At 37.3% G+C, this 22,433-nt stretch overlaps 1 protein-coding gene across 2 annotated transcripts in view; it reads left to right on the top strand.

Moving 5' to 3' along the window:
- STX7 (syntaxin 7) overlaps positions 1–21,130 on the top strand; it is a 39,546-nt gene extending 18,416 nt beyond the window's left edge. The window contains exons 3-10 of one of the 2 annotated variants that reach the window (XM_059700358.1): positions 6,155–6,224; positions 8,594–8,687; positions 9,373–9,510; positions 10,287–10,339; positions 10,878–10,974; positions 12,155–12,227; positions 14,533–14,615; positions 18,510–21,130. In XM_059700358.1, the coding sequence (XP_059556341.1) occupies positions 6,155–6,224; positions 8,594–8,687; positions 9,373–9,510; positions 10,287–10,339; positions 10,878–10,974; positions 12,155–12,227; positions 14,533–14,615; positions 18,510–18,599 (698 nt within the window). In that variant the 3' untranslated portion in view covers positions 18,600–21,130. Of the gene's footprint in view, positions 1–6,154; positions 6,225–8,593; positions 8,688–9,372; positions 9,511–10,286; positions 10,340–10,877; positions 10,975–12,154; positions 12,228–14,532; positions 14,616–17,089; positions 17,312–18,509 lie in introns of those variants that run through there. The other variant, XM_059700359.1, reaches the window with a different exon arrangement.
- The last annotated feature ends 1,303 nt before the right edge of the window (positions 21,131–22,433 follow it).

The raw sequence follows: 22,433 nt of genomic DNA, 5'->3' as shown, positions 1-22,433 counted from the left end.
ACTGCCCATCAGGGTAATGACGTCACGTAGCAATGCCCAGCTTCCTCTCCCTAGCAACTAGCCTCCTTGGAGTTTCTTCAACCCAGGAACACGACTTGCTTTATAGCCAGGTAGAAACATTTTAAATTGTAACCAAATGTCTGTGAAGTGTTTTCCCCTGCCTCATCTCATTTGATCCTTACAGAAGTTCTGGAGTAGGTAGATAGGAGACTCAGTGGAATCCTATTTTCTTTTCATTAGCCGGAAAACGGAGATTTAGAAAGTTTACAAACTTGACCCAACTGAAAAAAAGTAAGAAATGGTGGACCTTGAAAATGACTTCAGGTTTTCTCACTGCGCGGAATATAGTCAGACACTGCTACAGTTAAATATTTTACTCTTTGTTCTCCCTGCGTGATCTATAATAATAATTTGCTTCGTATTGATATTTATTGCTGTGTTACTGACAATTACCTGAAAGAGAAGTTGGGGTGCTTCACTGGGCTGGAAAAAGTTTAGCTACATCAGAAAGCAGGTCTAATTAAGCAAGTTTATTCTATATCTATAAAAGGCTAGGTTGACTTGCACATGCGTGATACACATAAAGCTCTCGCTGAGCCCATCACACGCATGTGTTTTGATCTGTTATTGTCAATCGTGAATTTGGTTGACACTTCTATTATAGAGAAAGGGTGAATAGTGATATTAAAATATTTCTTCTAATTAATTTCCTTTCAATGTGCACAAATTCATGCACTGGGCCACTAGTCTCTTATAATACTGCAAACCACTGTTTAAAACTGGTAGGGGGTTTGATAGGTGAGAAAAGAGTTGAGTGTAAAACAGAGTTTATTTCTTTTAATATTTACTTTTTTTTTTCTAGTTCAATTTCAATCACATCACTTGTATGTAACTGCTAGATACTTGTCAGGTAGCGGACTCCTGCCTCCTAAATATGGGGTATAACTATCTTGTGTCAATTGATATCTACCATTATCTCTACAATTGTTGTACTGGGAGTAAAGTTATAGTACCCTCTTGAAGCATGGCTCACATTAGTTAGTTATGTTAATAAGAACATTCTTACTCATTTCTGACTTCGGGAGAAAAACAAACCAGTTTATACTGTTAGCTCTCATTTATTGAGCTTTCACTATAGCCAGGTCACATTACATAGCCTTCAACATCAACTGCTGCCTCAGTTTTATGACACAAAAAATACTTTCCTATGAAGCATTTTTTAAGGATTCCACTAGATGGCAGCAGACCCTCGTGGAACAGAATGGGTCTTCAGTCCTGAAGCTCTGCAGATTCCCAGAGAGGGACTGTTTTTGTTTTGAGGAAATAGCAACGCACCTTTTCTGGATGTTAGTATGTATGGGAAATAGTGTTCTCTTGATTTTGTGAAAAATGTAAGATATTCTCTAAAGTCACCTCTTTAGAAGTGAACAATGTAAAAATAATTTCTTCATTGTACCGTGCAGAAGTGCATCTTGGTCTGATCCTGCCTCCATGGAGTATGTGAATTATTTTTTCAAGAAACTGTTTATGGTTATGTAAAGAATATGTTCCTTAAGCTTCATGTTTCAAGAGTTTTCTTTAAAGTTGGACATACAGCAATTAAAATTGAATATGAGTATCCCATAAATTCACAATACCCAGGCTAGATAATAAAGTGAAACCCATTAGACTTGCTGTGGAGAAATAGGAGTGATTATCCATTTTTCCACATCACTATCCAGTTTGTTATCCACCTAGAAACTTCTTTATTTGACTGTAGTTGCTGCTCTACAGCTGGAACCAGGTGCAGTTTGTATTAGTACTTTTCCCCTGAGTAGCCATTCCATGTTTCTCTGCCTTCATTCAACACTTTGACTGTTTCGAGTGATCCAGACTTTCAAACAAGGGTCCCCATTGCTCCGGCTCACCTGTTGTGTGACACTCACTGCTGTGGTTAAAGATGGCAGTATTCCCTCCAGCTGCTCTCTAAGATTGAAGTTCCTTCGCCTCTCATGTTGGTATGAGTTGGTATACCCTTACCTCCCATTGGCAACAACCTCAGTCAGTGACATTATACTGTCCCGGCACCAAATGGACAGATGCATTCTTCTACTCGGGTGAAGACATAGTTGTATTTCTGACTTGGATATTGTCTCTGTCACCTCCAGAGATGGACGAAAATTTGCCGTGGGGTAATTCGGTACACAATGTGAAATATTTGTCTTCAACTTTCACCCCTTAGTTCCCAAATCTAAGTTTTCTTTCTGGCTGTGGGTGAAACAGCACCCTGGAGTGGTTATCCTTTGAGAGCATAATGATCCTGTGGGAGAGCTTTCGAAAATACACTCCCGGGCGACACCATCATTGCGCCTTCATTAGGCCATTAAACATGCTAGCTCAGCAGGTTCTGGATAAAGGGAACTGGCAGGGCCATGAATCCCTGTGTCCTTGGAAGACCTGTTCATTTTTTTTTTTCTCTGTAAAGTAAGTGTCCTGCTCAGAAGCACTGGTGTGTGGAATACCATGATTGTGACTGATACATGGACTGGGAACCTGGTAGAATCTTGGGGTGATCTATAGTGCTACTGTTTCAGTTAATATAAAATTCTGCCTCCACTAAGGTGGAAGGGGTGTAATCATCTTGCCACTGGGTGGCTGCCTGTTACCTCTAAGAATGATGTTATATCACATATTTACATTTGCTTGCTGTTGCTACAAAGTGGTATGCAGCATTGCCGGTAATCATGTTAGTGTGAGAAAGGGGAAGTCCACGTTGATGAGCCTATATGTGGCTTTTATTCCTCCATTCCTAGTTTTTTTTTTCCCATTGAACAAATGCGATAGGAAGTGGGGTGAGGGACAAACTGACTGGCATACATAGAACAAAATGAAGTAAGAGATATACCAATGAGACTACATAACACCTAATGCACAGTGGGCAGCTCAGGTCGCTTGGTTACCTGGTATACCATTGTTTGCTTTTAATCCAGGGCTCAGTAGCAAGATCAGAACTCTTCCTCAAAAGGATAAATGGGTTTGCCAAAGAGAGCATGATTTAGCCTCAAGATTCTAAGGGACTCCTATGGGTTTTTTTTTTTTCTTTTTCTGTTGGGACTTAGGACTGGTTTTACACAGCATCCTGGTAATAAACAGGCATTTCAGTTACCGTTGGATCAATGGGGTCATTAAAGCCAAGTTGTGGAGCTACTTGTACTAGCACTTGAACTAGCTGGATTGCAGTTTCTTTGGGGGAGTTGAAGCCAGAGCTGGCCACCTTTTGGGGCATTCAGTAAAATGGGTTGGAGCAGCATAATTCTCACCAAGCGCTGTTCCCTATTTGTATTGAGACTAAAGAAAAGCAGTTTGTCATTTTGCTTTGCAGGAGTATGTCAACAATCCATACAGATTAAGGGACCAAGATTCATTCTTTACTGAGGGCCCTATATTTTCATGGAATTTATCTTCTACCTGTTGGCATAATTACAACCTTCCCTGGCCCCTAAGTACATGTTGCTTCTTGCTTTTCAGATCCTAAAAGCAGATATAAGCATTGTGTTGCCTAGTGTGGTGTCCTAAAGGAGGAGATGATCAATATCCTTGAAAACCGCTTATACTACAGAGATGTGAGCGTATATAAACCAAGATAAAACTATTAAGGCTCACTGCTCTTCTGTCCAACTGAAAGCATACTCCTCTCATGTTTTCTGTTTCTTTTAGGATAGAGCAAAGTGAAATTAAGTGGTATCAGCAGGTCTATGTAAGATAACAGAATTTGTGATGGTCTGTGGTAAATGTCCCATTTTGAAGAGCTTGTCAATTGGAGTCACTACCTGACTAGGGTTCTGCTAACCATCATGACTAATCTTCTGCATCCTCCAGGCTGACCAATAAATGGGAATGGGAGGGGTATCACCACTCTCAGCTTGTCAGGTTTTTGGTGGCATTTCTGAGCAAGGACATAGGAACTGGAGTTGTTCTTGGTTCACCATTTTGCTAGAGTGCAGAGCCACCAAGGGCTTTCAATTTTCTCTTCCTTTCCCTAAAACCTATAGGCAGAAAGCATTAAAACTAGGGCGGCTGAGTCTCTCTTTTTGAAAAAAATAAACTAGGGGAATAACCACTTGGGGTATTTAGGCTCCCATTGAACTTATTTTTTTGGTGGGTGATAGCTTTCCTTTTATTTAATATTTTTTTCAATTCTCGTTTACATTCAGTATCTGTATTAGTTTCAGGTGTACAGCACAATGGTTAGAAAATCACATGCTTTCTTTTTCTTTAATTTTTTTCTCACCTGAACATATGTTTATTAATCTGAAAGAGAGAGAGAGAAATCGATGTTAGAAACATGGATCAGTTGCCTCCCGTACTCACCTTACTGGGGATCAAACCCACAATGTAGGCATGTGCCCTATGGGAAATCTTACCCACAACCTTTTGGTGTATGGCACTCCAACCTGCCCATGGCTTAATATAACTTTTTAAAAAGACAAGAACCCTCTAGAGATGAGGTAAATGCCTGCCTTTATCCTATAGAGGTCTACATTTCAATTAGTCTGACCAACATACGTGAAAAAAACAAAAATAAAAAACAGCTTTAAACCTCTAAAAGATATTCCAAGAACATCTGTTGAGGTAAAAAGAAAATATGTAACTAATTGCAAGCAGCCACAAGTTAAAAACAGCAAACAAGAATTCTTTACCCTGCAACAGAAAAATCTGCCAAAATAAAAGCAAAAGAGATTCCTTTGAAACTAGCTGGGTGGTTAACAATTGCTATATGCTGTATGATTCCTCTTCAGTATTTACACTTTCCAACTCTGATTTGAAAGTGTTGGTCATTACGTCATCCTCAGTGAACAAAAGTTATCCTGTGTTTTGGAATACAATCTTCCCTTTATCCCATAAATAAATAATGACCATTTAAAAGCATTTAAGCTATATAAGTAAACCACTTATTTTAAATGAAAAGAATGGGTGAGTTGGATTGTTTTTCTCTAGTTCTTAAGATGGATTTTCAACTTATTTCTACTTGGCATTTCGTGTATACACGTCAAACTATGTAACCTCCCCTACTGTGAAGAGCCTTTTTTTTTTTTTTAAATTGCATTGGTAATAGACTTCTGGTTTGTGAGCTTAGCATGAATTTTAAATCCCCAATTTTTAACTTTTTTAAACCTATAGAAAAATAAAAGTATAGTATAGTGAGATTTTTATGTACCTTCACCTGGATTCACCAATTGTTGAAATTTTTCAACATTTGTTTACTATCCCTCACTCCAAATTCAAATTCTTCAATTGTCCCCACAATTTTTTATAGCAATTTTTTTTTCTGATTTAGAATCTAGTGAAAAATCACATTACCTTTTGCATGCTTTATTATTTTGGGCTCTTCCATTCTTTAATTTAGAAAGCTCGCCTGCTTTTAATTCTTTTCCTTTTGTGGCATTGACATTTGAAAAGTCCAGGCCAATTTTTTTGTAGATTATCCCACAATGTAGATCAGTCTGATTCCTTTCTCATGATTAGATGCAGGTTAAATATTTTGGCAAGACAACCGCATAGGTCCTATTGTGACTTTCTTATCGCATTGTCAGGAGGCTCTTAGTGCCAGTTTGTACCATTGGTGGTGCTAAATGTGATTATTCATTTTAAGCAACAAATTTACCTATGATAAGTTAGCTCTTTTATAATTAATGCCATCTATGTGGTAGTAATTTTAGGTCTTGTGAATGTCCTGTGGTTTTCCCATCCTTTGATGATCTGCTTGAATCACTTATTACAGAGTAATTGAAAAATGATTTTTTTTCTAATTCTGTTATTCCTCCCTTGTTTATTAACCATAATTCACTTACTTTATATTCCAATGAATTGTGTAATTGTTGCAATTATCTTCCTCACAATTTTTAAGTGAAAGTCTATGTGACATTGCGCCAAATGTTCTGATGGGAGAAGGAAGAATATAATACTTTTGGATCGTAAGTGCAATTTGCTATGTTAATGCCCCCACACAATTTCCTCTTGAAAATTAAATTCATTATCACTATTTAGATTCAAATAAACCATTTACTTCACTTTTTAAACTGGTTTCTATATTTTTTTTCTAACTCTCAATTGCTTATATTAATTGTTGCCCTACCATCTGTAACAATTATGCATTTATTTTCCATCATAATAGCTGTGGAAATACAGAGGACACTGAATCAACTTGGAACACCTCAAGATACTCCTGAATTGAGGCAACAGCTGTAAGTATTTAATTAAAGAAAAAGAAAAAGGAAGAATGGGAAAAATAACTGTTATATTCCTTTCATAGTGTGTAGTGTTATGCTTACTGGATAAAACAATGGGAAATTAATAAGGTATTTCTGCTCCCCTATTTGTACCAAGCTTTTGTGTAAGTTTTTCCCTATCCAGAGTAGGCAGATGTTTGTTTGTTGTTTTTTAAAGATATGGCTTACCATATCAAAGCAGGACTTTATTAGTTACTTTTCTTATACTTTTTTTCACTTTCCAGTTTTATTTATTTTAAAAATCTTTATTGTTGAAAGTATTACATATGTCCCCTTTGTCCCCCCCATTGACCTCTTCTAGCCCGCCCCCTGCCCCAAGTGTTCACCACCCTATTGTCAGTGAACATGGGTTTTTTTATACTTTTTAAATAAGTTGTTTTTTTATGGCTTTTGAAAACTAGTACTCTAAGCTTCTCTCTGTGTGTGTGATTTACTTCCCACGGCTATCCATCCCTACAGTGCTACAGTGACCAGATTTTTATTTGGTTTAGATCGAATACGTATCCAATATGAGCTATTCCCCAAAAGCTTATACCAACATACTTGAATTTCAGGAAGCATTAGTCTCTGTTAAAAAATATAACATGTTTATATAATACATATCTCAGTAAATTAATATGCTGTTAGAAGAACAGCAGTTGTATTTTGTGGCGTTATAGATTTTACAGAGTGTTTTCTTATACATTTTCTCATCTGAACCTTATAAAATTGGGGTGAAGTAAATCAAAAGAACTATTTGCATTTTGCTTATAAGGAAAACATGTCCACTTGGGGTTTGATGATTTGCCCAACATCATTCTGGACGTGAGTTTTAAATCTTAGCTCAGCACAGACACAGCTGCAAATTTCAAGTAACATATATGTAATAAGTTACATGCCAAACAACACTGGCTCTGAAGGAAAAAATGAGGAAGAAATTAAAAGATAGGTAATAATAATTCCCATTTCTTATGAATTACAATTTGAAGAATTTACAGTTATCTCTAATTTATATTGTACTTCTCTGTTGTGTATAAATGTCAGAGTGATAAAAATGCCCTAATCTAAATAATAAACCATCATTTATTAGAATGAAGTAAAATGAAATAGAAACACATAATTCTTAATAGTTATAATATTTTGCTAACATTAAAAGCAGAGATTCTGAATCTGTAGATATCATTAAAGTGTTCTTTTTAGAATTTTAGTTATATGACTTTTTCTAAAGATTTAAAAAGGCATATTAAAAATAGGGTACTAAGGAAATATTTTCAAATAGGTATTATTCTTAATGGTCAGGTGCAGATATCTGTATGTAAACATATTCTTCTTTAGTATCTTGTTATTTTAAAGGATCCTAAGTGGTGACTAATACGTGTTTAAAATGAGAAATGTCATATAATATGTATGAGAGGTACCGATGTTGTAATTTATAAAGCATCACATGAATAGTAGCTTTTTTTTAGTGTCATGTTCTTTAGTTAGAAATCTTTTAACTTTATAAGCTAGCTAGCAAGTTGGTTGTAGATACTGGTATAATTTACTACTGTTGTTGTGGCCTGTTCACTGTGGAAAAATGCTATTTTTTTTTCAGCAGCAAACTTAAATAATAGTAAATTTGTACTATTACTTACTACCTTTTCCCTTTTTCTCTTTTAAGCATTTGTAGGACATAAATTCCCAGGTAGAGAAATATGAGAGGCCAGATGTACCTTAAGACCTGAGAACTGGGCAAAATTTAAGGCAACAAATCCTCTTTACTAATTGATGACCTCTCAACTGTGGGACGCAGATAAAAGGCTCCCACACCACACCCCCAATGTCTCTAGTTGGTTTGAGTCATCTTCTTTTCTAAATGGCTACTGATAATTATTTCTCAAAGTTTGGTTACCCATCCTGTGTGAGTAAAGAACTTTCTTTTTTTTTAAAAAAAAAATATATTTTATTGATTTTTTTATTGAGAGGAAGGGAGAGGGATAGAGAGTTAGAAACATCGATGGGAGAGAAACATCGATCAGCTGCCTCCTGCACACCCCCTACTGGTGACATGCCCGCAACCAAGGTACATGCCCTTGACCGGAATTGAACCTGGGACCCTTCAGTCCACAGTCTGACACTCTATCCACTGAGCAAAACCGGTTAGGGCAAGAACTTTCCATGTCATATTTACTCAATATTTATCAAAGAATAGCCTCTGACAATTTTATTTTCATACAGAAATTCTGAGGCAGTCTGTAAAAGAGTGATTTTTATAAAACTATCCATCAGGATTAATTCAAGTGGCAGAGTCATAGCTTAATGAAATATATTTATCCTTTCTCTCTAATCTGTGTTTCTTTCTGTAGGCAACAGAAGCAGCAGTATACTAACCAACTTGCTAAAGAAACAGATAAGTACATTAAAGAGTTTGGATCTCTGCCCACCACCCCCAGTGAACAGGTACCAAGCTTTAAAACACATTGTTGATGCATTGAATGTGAAAGGAATCCAATGTCTTATGGGATCTTTGAACTGTTACACTAGAAAGGAAATTAGGAGGGGGGGATATTCTATTTGAGATTAGTTCACAGAACACAAAACTATATTTAATTGCCCAGGTAATATCCTGTGGTTCAATAAAGCAAAAATTATTTCCATGCAGTTGCCCTGACCCATAATTAAATAAGTGCTCAGAAAATGCCTCCTGAGTAATTGTTTCCTGGCCTTCCAGGACCGACCTCACATAACATGCGCACATTCAAGATTTGAGGTGTCCTAAGGGCACATATGTATTTCCGTGCTTACTTAGTGGATGTTGTTAGGTAAAAGTATAAGGCTTTATTTTCCTTAAAAAGAAAAAAAAAGAGAACTACTTTAAAATAACCTCAAAATCATGACCCAGACTTCAGGATGAAAATTCGAGGTAAGGACTTCAGCATTATGGACTTTTTGCCTCAAGGTAAATTTATACAACTTTTGAACATATTGTCAGAATGTTATTAAGAGTCAATGAGTAAGACCCTGTAATTGGAGAGTGAGCGAGAATTTCAGAATTAAATAGCCAGCTAGTGGTGAAACTGCTTTTGCAAATTCTGTAGAACTTCACAGCTTGATTCTAGTAGGTTTTTATTCCCCTTTCCTCTAGCGTCAAAGGAAAATACAGAAGGACCGCTTAGTGGCTGAGTTCACGACCTCACTGACAAACTTTCAGAAGGTCCAGAGGCAAGCTGCTGAGAAAGAGAAAGACTTTGTGGCCCGAGTGAGAGCCAGTTCCAGGGTATCTGTAAGTATTTAAAAGGCATTGTAAAAATGAGCATAATACTCTAGGGATCCCTCAGAAGTCCACATTGACGTATGTTTTAAGTCATAAAGCTTAGAAATCAGTATTTGAGTAATGTTGAAGTGTTTCTGCTCGGTTTTTAAGAAGGATGATAGTTATGTAGTTATGTATTACTGCGGTTATTTTGTCCATGTCATGGAACAAACTATTATAGATTACATTAAAAATATAGAAATATTTTGTCAGAAAAGATTAGGGGTCAAATCCTAAATAATATTCCCACACTTACTGACCCTGAAGCTGTTACTGAGGGCTCGTGCTAGTGTAGAGAGCGCTTTGCTCCGGGGTTGTATGAAGGTGGAAATGGACAGCGTAAATATATTGTACAAATACTGAAGAATATTCACCTGGAGAAAATAAATGAACAGATAATTTAGAGTAGAATTTTGACTTAGTCTAATTTAAAGTTCCCTTAAACACTATCACAAGTTGTTTTCTTGTTTCTTAATGTAGAGTTTCCAAGATTATGTTACATTTTAATTAAATAATGTTTATTAAATGTTCTTAGAAATATTTAATGAGTGCCATCCTTGTCATTTTAGGGTATAATTTTATTATTACTTGAAGTAGTTGGCCTAAAATATTAGAACAATTTTTTTCCTTTACATATATATTCACATGCACATGTAAAACAGTCTAGGTTATTGTAAGGGAAAATGTGAATGTTGCATGTTTTTTCTTTGCCCCTTCTCAATCCACTCTATTGCTCAATTATTCAGGGTGGTTTTCCTGAGGAGAGCTCAAAAGACAGGAATCTTGTATCGTGGGAAAGGTAAGAGGTATAAAACATTATTCAGATCAAAAGATACTTATTCAAATACATCTTATGTATTATGGTCCCTAGAACAGAATTAAAGCTTTCAGTATATTATATTATGACTACCCTAAATTACTTATAAATTGAAAACAAATAATAAATTTGAAAAAAAGTTTGAATCAGTTTTTATTGTATAACGTATAAATATATAAAAATATTCCAATACAGGAATAAAACTTTCTAATTATTTGTCCAAATAAATATTATTGCTTAATTATCATTTGATATATTCTCTTGTGTGAGGTTTAAGTCAACCAAAAAAGAAATATCCAGCTGCCAAATACAGCTTCCAATAATTAAATCATAACTCTAAAAAAAGTAGTATCCATCATATGGAATAAGAGTAAAGTTTGATGAATATTTCTGTTGTATTCTTAGAATTTGAGCAATTCTCTGACTTTAAAAAATATTCCACTTAGTATTTTTAGTAGGAAAGAAGTCCCATTGGTTTAATGCAGTCTTTCTTTTTTCCATATTCTTTTCCTTTTATTAGCCAAACTCAATCTCAAGTGCAAGTGCAAGATGACGAAATTACAGAGGATGACCTCCGCCTTATCCATGAGAGAGAGTCTTCTATTAGGCAACTTGAAGTAAGCTTTACATTGTAGAGTTGGACTGCTGTTCAGTTCTTGGTGACTTTGTCCTCAAGATGCATAGCTAATGCTGGGGGAGGGGTCAAGAAAGGAAACTAAATAAATATATCTATTTGGTGGCATTTCTGATATAAATTAGAATAATGCCTTTAAAAAACATCTCTTTAGAATTTGTGCCTGGGTGAGAGGACATACTCTCTTCCACTTTAACATTTTTTTTTTTAATTCTTTTAAGTCATCTCAGGTCACTTTAGTATTGAGAAAATTATCAGTGTGGAGGTAAATGTCTGTTCAGCAAGTCTGATGCCTTCTATGGCAGATGATGTCCTCTGCATGTGTAATGACTTTTACAAGGGCTTTAAAAGTATTTTATTTCTCTTTAGTATTTTATGACATTCAAAAGATCTAAAGCCTTAGTTCTTATGGCACTTGCACGTTCCCTAGAGGGTGAGCTCGTAATAGCTAACAGTAGCTACAGTTTATTGAGGGCTTCCATGTGCCAAGAACTATGGTGACAAGCTCTGTATGTTCACTGTCTCATTAGTTCTCGTAAATCTCTGTGAAGTGTTGACTGTGACATTACCATCGCCATATTATAGATGGGGAAACTAAGACAGGGATGAATATGAAAATTGCCCCATCCCTCCTGAATAAAGTATCAAAACTTTACTCTTTAATCAGGTAAAATAATAGTTATTATATATTGAAGAAAAGTAAATTTATAACTTTTTTACCCATCACATTTCATAAATTTGCATACACCTAATGTTTTATTCTTTTAAGTTGTCAAATTGATGTATAGATTTTTACTAGAAATACATCATAAGAATATTTTATGCCCTTGTGAGGAAATAGCAAGACTAATGCTTGTGATAACAAAGCATCAGGTTACATAAACTTGGTAATCACAGCCCTTTCCTAATACAGATCCTTCATTTTCATCCTGGTGTGCTTAATATTTTTAATGTTACAAACTTATTTTAGGGATTGGTTACTGTTATTCAAGCTCTGCTTACCTGGGATTGCTTATAGTAGAATAATTTTCTGTTGTTTCCGAAATTTATGCATTAAGTCTCTTATGTATGGCGGTTTGGTTTTTGTTTTGTTTTGAATTTTCCCCTTCTGTGTATTAGGGACTGAATTTCTGATTTTAATAATATGTGCCTTTTTCTTTTAGGCTGATATTATGGATATTAATGAAATATTTAAAGATTTGGGAATGATGATTCATGAGCAAGGAGATGTGATAGGTAAGCCCTGCTGATTAGATTTTATTTTATGAGGTGTGAGCAAACTACCTGAAGTTTACCTGTGGTTACTTCTTAAACAAGAGTAACTGTTCCCTCTCTTCTTTGTTTCCTCTGAAATCAAAAGCATAGTATACAGCAGACAAAGCATCACCCTTGGCATTATCTAAAACAGATCTCACCCTAGCTGGTTGTGCTCAGTGGATAGAGCGTTGGCCTGCGGACTGAAGGGTCCTGGGTTCGATCCGGGCAAGGGCACGTGCCCAGGTTATGGCCTGATCCCCAGTAGGGGGCATGCAGGAGGCAGCCGATCAACGATTCTGTCATCATTGATGGTTCTATCTCTCTCTGCCTCTCCTTTCCTCTCTGTAATCAATAAAATTATGTTTTAAAAAAACAAACAAACAGATCTCATTTTTGGCTCCTAGTGGTTGAAATGACCAGACTCATTTATTTTAGAATCCTCCAATTTAATCGGGCCTCCTGTTGAGATCATGGAAGGCACCACAAGATGTCATGCTAGCTCATTTCCAGGATCTCTGGTCTTATCCCAATCTAATTCTCATCACAGTAAGGACTTCTGGGAAAATTTGTGCTATTTATAATTGTGCGTGCTATCTTGCCTTTTATTTTTTTTTAAATGTATTTTATTGATTTTTTACAGAGAGGAAGGGAGAGAGATAGAGAGTCAGAAACATCGATGAGAGAGAAACATCGATCAGCTGCCTCCCGCACATCCCCCACTGGGGAAGTGCCTGCAACCCAGGTACATGCCCCTGACCGGAATCGAACCCGGGACCCTTCAGTCCGCAGGCCGATGCTCTATCCGCTGAGCCAAACCGGCTTTGGCCTATCTTGCCTTTTAGATTAGAGGGAATAGGTAGATATTTGCCTGATCATTCATCCTGAGAGGTTTTGGTAGATATATTTACTAGTATTACTTAGAATTCTTTTTTAAAATTTCTTTTTTTTTTAAAAATATATTTTATTGATTTTTTTACAGAGAGGAAGGGAGAGAGATAGAGAGTTAGAAACCTCGATGAGAGAGAAACATCGATCAGCTGCCTCCTGCACATCTCCCACTGGGGATATGCCCGCAACCCAGGTACATGCCCTTGACCGGAATCGAACCTGGGACCCTTCAGTCCGCAGGCCGACGCTCTATCCACTGAGCCAAACCGGTTTCGGCTTAAAATTTCTTAAAAATAAACCAGTGACTAAGGCTCCCTTTAAGTTTTAAATGTAATAGTGATTCATTTAAGGTGTCATTGTCAGCACTGATCAGGATCCTGATCATTTTGAAATATAAATATAAATATATATATATGTATGTGTATGTGTATATATATATACATACATATATACATATATATATATATATATATACATACATACATATACACATTTAATATGTTTTCTGAATTTGGTTCCATTAAAATACTTGAACCTATGTAGTTCAATAGAACTATTATTCATCCATTCTTAGTCTCTTCTCTCACCCTAGTAAATCACAGGGTAAAATTTCGAAAACCACTTATGCATCCAACAAATATTTATTGAATGCCTACTATATCCAGGCACAAATGCAGGCATTGGGGATTCAGCTGAAATTAAATAATTGATAAAGGACCCTGTCTTCATAGACCTTATAATCTAATTGAAGAAGAGAGACAATAAAAAAGGGAAGGGTGAATGGTGAAAAGTGCTGTGGGGAAATAAGGCCAGGGTAGGGGACAGGAGTGCTGGAGGCAGAGAATGTTGCTGCTTTACATAGTCAGGTAATGCCTTACTCACAGGTGACATTTCGGTGAAGACTTCATAGGTAAGGGAGCAAGTAAGAGAAAGTGTTCCAGGCAAAGGGAGCAGCAAGTGCAAAGGCCTTCGGGCAGCAGCACGTCTGGCTTCTTGGGTGAGTGATGTGAGCAGGGGGAGCGTGGCGATGATGTCAGGCGTCACAGGGATGCCATCATGTAGGATCCTGAGCCGCTGTAAGGACTTCTATTATTAACAGGTGGGAAGCCAGAGAAGATTTGAGCAGAGGAGTGTTATAATATGACACGGGTTTTAAGGCTCACTCTGGCTTCTAGGTTGAGAACAGACTGTAAAGGGGCAACACCAAAAGCAAAGAGACCACTTAAAGGGCTATTTCAGGGATCCAGATGAGCAATTATATTGCCTTGGATCAGATAGTAATATTAACCTTTGGATAAGGAACGCGTTTGATCTTACCTTGAGTGAAATCTAGTGATTTGTGCAGCTCTCTCACTGTAGCATCAACATGTGTTTACAGTTGTGTGTTGTTTTACAGATAGCATAGAAGCCAACGTCGAGAATGCAGAGGTGCATGTTCAGCAAGCAAACCAGCAGCTGTCGAGGGCATCAGATTATCAGGTAATATTAACTCGAGTAAATTGTCTTATAACTCGAACTTTTAACTATGTGAGTGTGAGTGTGTGTGTGAGCATGAGTGAGTGATCAGGTGTAAAGTGGCTATAGTTGTTTAAGTTTAAAATCCCATGGAAGGCAGATCAGAAATATGCCAGTCAGTGTAAACTGCAGTTAGCCTGAATGTTTCAGGGTCGAACCAGAATCATGGCTGCAGGGATAGGAACTTTGATGTTTAGCATCCTGAGGGGAACAATAGGGAGGGAACGCCAGGCTTTTCTGACAGGCTCTGATGTCACTGTGACATTCCAACCCAGAACCTCTTGGACAGCCTGTTTCTCACTGTTCCCTTCCACCTTCTCTTCCCTTCTTGTCAATGACACTGTGGACTAAGGAGCAAGGATTTCTGTCCTACAGAGATCTCTTCAGGTCCTGTGGAAATCAGACATTCAAACCTCGGCTCTTGAACATCTCCCATCTCGAACAGTTCGGTTCCCAACCAAGTTGTTCACAGAAAAAATGTCTCGATTGTTGAAGTTACCAAACTTCCGTTTTCAACCTGACAGCCCTTTCACACTGATACCTCAGCAAGACCAAAAGCATCTCTCATGCCACAAACAAAGGAGAGAATGCTTTTGTTGTTGGTGAAATCAGTTTTAAAACATACTAGTAAAGAGGCCTTCAAGAGTGCTAATGTTGCTAAGGGTGTAAAGAAACACTAATCACAGGCAATGGAAGAGGTAGAAAAACTGTTGTTGATTTGGATAAAGGAAAAGCAGTTAGCTGGTGATAGCATTTCGGAGGCAGTTATATATGAACAAACAAAGATGCTGCATGCTGACCTGAAAGACACCCCTGTACTGAGTGCTGAAAGTGACTCCTTGAAGGTGAGGAGGGGGTGGTTCGATAAGTTTAAGAAAAGAAGTGTTTATAGATTAAACAGTACATTAGACATATACTGTATATAAGAAAGATTAAAATAATCATTTGGGGATCAATTTACATTATTTCTAATGGGGAAAAAATGATTCCATTTTTTAACCAATTGCTTTTCAAACAGCCTTCCAGAATGGGTTAAGTTCAAGAACCGAGGTTTCACTGTATTCAGTGTCCTTGACTATTGGGTATTCTGTCAGCATTCAGCAGGCCCTTCACTAGGAGTAAATTGATTTCTTAAGTAAGTCAGGTTAATATAAAGAGTCCATATGTATTTATCAAATATAAAGTATATTTCAAGTACTATATGCATATCAGGACCATGAACTATCAATATATTGTTTAATATGTAGACCTTTGATATTCTAAAGGAAAAAAAGCCAGGTTTTTTGGAAACCATTAAGTCCCACTTAAGATTTGACTTCCTTTTCAAAACTTCATTTTTGTTGTTGTCCATAATTATTTTCTCAGACCTTGTTACCTTCTTATAAAATATCTAAGATTTGTACCATCTTAGATGTTTCCAGTTGCTTTTTACTCTTCTTACTATCTATAAAAGTTCCCTTTAATGTCAATGCCATTTTTTCACTGGACAGATCACTGCATATTCAGTGATATGTAGAGAACAATTAAGCTGTATAACGACGCTGAGTTACAGCCAATTACATTCACTGATGGAGTAATGCATATTTACCGTCTATTTGCATGTGATTCAGATATGCACCGCTGAAGAATTAACGTCATTGTGTCATAGACTATATTACTCATAAATAGACACACACGGTAATCTGTAAATGCCAACAGTTATAACTGCTCAAACATAGTGTGTAGCAGGATTCTTCAGTGACTGGGCTTACATATTATTTCATTTGGCTTTTGGACTTTGGGGGAATGTAGATATATACAAGTCTTACTTTTCCTCTTCCTTATGCAAGGAAAAGCCTGCAGCCTCCCTGGGGAAAAGAAACACTTCTTTCCAGGCTGCACCTCCAAAACTGGAGCTGCCCTTATGCTTAACTTGGGAGGCCCCACAGGGATGAGAAAAGAGCCACACAACACAGGTCCCAGGAAAAGAGCCGCTTTCCAATAGTCCTACTTGGAAGCCTTGATAGTAAACTCCTGCCTTTGCAAAATAGGGTGCTTCGAAATAGGTTGGGTGGACCATGAGCATAGAAGAAGGTGATAAATGCTCTTACCACTGCAGCACCCCAAGGACCTCACTACCCGACCCTAGGGAGGGTTCCCCAGGTAACAGCTGGACTGTAGTGGAATGAATGCCTGTGACTGTTCATAAAGGTGCATTACACGTGTCTGGGGTAAGCAAGTGGGGTCTGGGGAAAATATGTAAGCATCATATTGAAACTTTAGAGGAATTATGTTTCATATATAAGGGGTATTCAGTTGAAAAATTAGATGAATATGTGGAATACTGAAAGTATTCACCATTTTCAGGGTAACTTCAGAGTCAGAAACATACTTTTTGTAAATTTAATGGTACTTCTGGTTGACACAAAGTATATTTACAAATTTTTCTACTCTGCAAGAAAAAGGATTCCTGCATGTTGCTGTGAGATACACAAGCCATTAAGAAATATAGAAATCTACAACTGGGCCAGGAATGAAGAATGGAATAAATCTTTAATATTTATATTTTAAATGACTGTATCTTAATTTTTTTGCCTCTTTGTTTTTTATTTGTATGTTGAGAGTTTGAATGCAGTTTTCATGAATGTGAAAGAATGAGAATGATTTTGGAAACTAATAAAATAACTTTGGGAAAAATTGCTCAACACTTATTCTTGCTGACATTTTCAGAGAACTCATTTTGGAGAACAACTTTTTAAAAAAATGTATTTTTCAATTACAGTTGATATACAATATTAAATTAGTTTCAAATGTACAACATAGTGATTAGATATTTATATACCTTATGGAGTGATCACCCCAATAAGTCTAGTATCCATCTGACACCAACATATTTATTATAATATTATTGACTATACAGAGGCCCATTGCACAAAATTCGTGCACGGGGACGGGGGAGAGGGAGGCGTTATCCCTCAGCCCGGCCTGCACCCTCTCCAATCTGGGACCCCTCGGACATTCTTCTCACAATCCAGGACCACTGGCTCCTAACCACTCACCTGCCTGCCTGCCTGATCACCCCTAACCACCTCTGCCTGCTAGCCTGATTGCCCCCTAACCACTCCCCTGCCAACCTGATCGCCCCTAATGCCCTCCCCTGCCAGCCTGATCACCCCCAAATGCTCTCCCCTGCTGGCCTGATCGCCCCCAGCTGCCCTCCCCTACTGGCCTGATTGCCCCCACCTGCCTTCTCCTGCCAGCCTGATCGTCCCCTAACTGCTTGCTCCCCTGGCCGGCCTGATCTCGCCCCTAACTGCTTGCTCCCCCGCTGGCCTGATCGCCCCTAACGGCCTCTGCTTCGGCCCCCGCCACCATGGCTTTGTCCAGAGGAAGTCAGACATGTGGAAGATGTCCAGTTGACCCGGTCTAATTAGCATATTGCCCTTTTATTAGTATAGATTTCCTGTGCTATACTTTACATCCCTGTGACTTTTTATAACTGGCAATTTGAAGTACAATTTTTTTTAAGAACAACTTTTTGCTGAAAGTTTTAAAATTTATAAGCTTTTAAGCTGTTCTTTGTTTTCATAGATAGATAATCTCAATCTAATGCTTTAAATCAGTAGTTTTGGTTTTCTTGTGTCTTCTACCCCAGAAAAAATATCCCTTGACTTGTCCCAGTCACTTGAGAAAAATATTTTTTGAAAAAATAGTTCCATTGAATTGAAGAGATTTTTAAGAAGCAAAAAAATACAGCCAAGAATTTTGGGCGCAATAAGTTGCTATTGAGTTTACTCTAGAAATGAACCAAATGATTTTCAGTTGCTGTGGTGATGCTTCTCTACATTTGTAAACGTGTTTTTGTTTTTGCATCTGCAGCGCAAATCCAGAAAAACCATCTGCATCATCATTTCTCTCCTTGTCATCGGAGTTGTAATTATTGGTGTCATATGGGCAGTGAAAGGCTAAAATTATGAAGGAGCACAGTGTTGCACTGCGTTATCTAAATTATGTAGGAAAGCTCCTGCAATCATGTTTTTTTACTATTATTTTAAAGGTGTTGCATAAAGGATGGCTCCCAAACTTTTTATTTGGGGGGAATTTTCCTTTGGATCAAATAAGATATTTCCTAATACTGAAAGTTTTTCTAAATATCAGTGCTGGCATAACTTCCATGATTTTTGGTCTAATAACTTAATTTTTGCCCACATTGTATGTGTCTTTCATGTATAATTTATTTATCCTGTTGACTTCATTTTTGGAATTAATAAATTAAAGGTGTGTGTGTGTGTGTTCTGTGGGCATCTGTCTCTCTTGTCACAATGTAACATGCACCCAGACTTGTGTTACTTCAATTAAAAATCACAAATTTAATTTGGATTAGGGCCAGCAGAGGAAATATTCTCAATAACTTAAAACAAATTGACCTGCTTCTGTTGGCTTTTTTATTTTTTTCTGGTTTATACCAGCACAGATTATCTATTCAACTTTTACTGTTGTCTTCTCTTAAGACCCTTGATTACTCTGAATGAAGTCAGTGAAAAATTTCCTACTATGTTTCAAATACCTGATGTGTATATATTAAGCATTTGCTGTAGATTGCCTGGTGAAATAGTAAGGGTAGATTGTTTTTACATAGGCTCTGTTTAAATCTGACATTTACTGAAGAATGTGTAGTCACTTTAAATGTTTGATATGATTTGGAAGGAGAGTATGACAAATCAATACCTATTGTGCTGGAATTCTAAAGATCCCAACCTGTTACTCTGCTGTGCATTTCCACAGCTGTTAAAATGGAAATTAATGATCTTGCCTTACATCCTGTAGAACAATGGTCACATTTGTATCCTGAGGTCAAAATTATTGGGGAGGTAACTGTTCCACAATTAATGTTTTTCGGCACCCAGCACTTAAAATACAGTGTTTATTTTGTACCATCTTCACTGGAAAAAAATGGTGTTTGCCAATTAACTCACTTGCCTTTTTTAAGTCAATGTTGTTTTAATGCACTAATCTGAATACTGTAAAGAGGATTATCTTAGTTTATAGTTTGTATTTCATAATGTTCTTATATAGCAAAATCAGTGTTTTATATGGCAAGCTATGAGCTTCAAATAGGAACAATAAACAAACATCTAAATAGGTGTGTGGGTGATGGGTGATGCAGGGAGAACTCATACTTTCCATCTGTTCTGAAGTCAGTGCGAGCCCACCAGGCTCTTTGTAAATGCAGAAAAGCCTGCTGTTTCATGTCACACACCAGTATCTCATGGCTATGGAGGTCCCAATGGCTTTCACAGGTCACTTCAGTTGTGTGTTTTTTGGGGGTTTCTTGGGGGTTTTTTTTTTGCCACAGTTGTACTTGATAAATGTTGTTATCATAAAGACAAATGCATTTACCTTTATTTATTTTATGGTAAGTTCCCAAGAACAGCAAAAGCACTTAATTTTTTGGCATGATGTGAGCACCATTATTTAAAGTGTAATAATTTATAAGTGATTTTAACTGGGACACAAATCAGTGACTAAAACCAGGAACTTGCATTCTTTTAAGAATCATTAATTTTGAAGGGGGACATTTGCACAGAATATTTGGAACAGAAAGAATAGTTTTGATTAGAAAAAAAACAAAAAACCATTGCAGTCACCAAAATTTTAAAATTCTTGAAGTATTCCTTTAGGTTTTAAAATCACTTTGAAAGGTGGCAAAGCTTACACTATAGAAAATAAAATTAGAGTTGTTTTAATGACTGTCAACATATCGGAATTGTTTGAGGCAAACTGAGTCTCAAACTGAATAAATTTCCTTATCAAATGACACATATTGTTCACTTCAGTGTCCTCCAAAGACAGGCTGGATGATGCAGACTGAGGTTAACCAGCTTCTGTTCTCAAGCTGAATGGCAGTGTGGCATGAATTATTTGGCCATTGTATTGGTTATTAAATATTATGAAAATGTTTTGGTTTTGCACAGTGATTGATGGGAAAAGAGTAATTGGTGTCATTTCAACATAATGCAGGTTGTTTTTTAGTGGGCGTGGGGTCACTCCAACAATATGTCGATATGGATACAGATGGAACTCAACCTAGGACAGCAAACCTTGGGCACAGCATCTGGAGTCAGGCCACTGAGCATGCCCAGTTCCCATGGCAGCATCTGCATCATTGACTGAGATCATGCTCCGTGGAAAGGTTGCCACTGAGTCCTATGGGGTCTTCACTGCTTTTGTTAAAAATGGCAAAATTTTCTACACAATAAAGTGTTTTGAACACCAGTCTTTTTAGACAAATTTATAATGAAGAAAGAAATGACTTTTGAAGACTTCTTGTTCCACAAAATTAGTCTGTAGTTTAGCAAGAAAAGTGCAGAATAGCTTTTATAGTTGGTATAATTTTTGTTCCTTTAGTAGAAAAAAGAATGTTCTAATAAAAGATAAAATCTGTGTAAAAAAAAGTCATTGTCCACCATTTAATAATAAAGAGCAATTCACAAGAGTAATTTATTCAGCTTTTTTTTTTTTTTTTTTTGGAAGGCAAAATTGACTTTTTTACACATGATCAGGTTGCTGCAATAAAAATAAAATTTCAGAATGGGATGAAGAGAGTTGTTTGGGTAAGTTACGAGTTAAGTAACAATTTTTAGTTCATTTAAATGTGATAAAAATTCTTCATTAGTGGTAAGTAATAGCATCTTAAACAAAATATAAAGTTGTATATTTTCATGATTCAGTGAACAAAAACAAAAAACTGACCTGTGGATCTCAGACTTCTCAGACGCTAAGCTTACCATAGGATCTGAGTAGCTTGACATCTGGGCAAGGAAATACACTTAGTAAAATTTACACCAGTAGGAGCTGAAACATGTATGTGGTGCCCCTTCTTTGACAAAATGCATGACATCTCTACTTAACATTGCCCGGTTACAGTTCATAAGTCAATGAAGAGAAGACCATTTCCCCCATACATTTAGAACTTTGTGTCCCAAAACACTGTAGCACAGGTAGTAGTAAAGAGACCGCCTGGATGCAAACACACAGGAACAGCAGGGTTCCCCAAAGTCCAGGGTCACAGTGAAGCTCACTCACGAAGTTAGTAAGACTGGGAAAACTCAGTTCTCTCTTTATGATGATTTAAACTACTTTAACACCTCTAATCAGGATTCAGTCAGGGAAATAGCCACTTGATGTAAAAGAAAAGCGTCTCAGTATACGGACTTCTGAGCTTCTACCTGCATCAGAAGGGCAGGACACGAAGGTGAGTGTAGCAGCAGCAAGGATGGCCCCGAGTCACTGAATCTCCAAACATTGGACGTTCGTGCCTCCTCAGCCTGTAGCAGTAACAGCAGTGACTCAAGGGGGGCTGCCACCAGCCTGCTTGGCTGTCAGAGCACCAGAGCAGGTGGCCTGCAAGAGGTTGGGAAGCCTGCCCTTCGCTTCAGCCTCCCCTTTCCTCTGGGGATACCTCTCATTGGTCCATCTGACTTAGAACCAGGGGTGAGGGGGAGTCTGGGAAGAGTAGTTCCTGGCTTCCCTGCAGTACAGAGGACACACACTTCAGAAGGACGCAGTGATGTTGTGGTAATGAAACACTGAAATGCAGAAAGACCATAAACTACGTGAAGCAGAAGGCCTCCCAGAATTTTCTTCTTTCATTAGGGCTTCTTTGATGGGAAAAATTGAGAAGCACTGCTTCTAAATGGTATGTCAATTTTTCCAACCAGAACAAAGTCTATATATACCAACATGGAGGCCCAAGCACCTAACTGTTTTCTCTTTCCATAGTTGCTCAATAAACATTTGCTG

This window comes from Myotis daubentonii, chromosome 6 (assembly GCF_963259705.1).
Source record: "Myotis daubentonii chromosome 6, mMyoDau2.1, whole genome shotgun sequence".
NCBI lineage: Eukaryota > Metazoa > Chordata > Mammalia > Chiroptera > Vespertilionidae > Myotis > Myotis daubentonii.
This window is presented reverse-complemented; position numbering and strand designations above follow the sequence as displayed.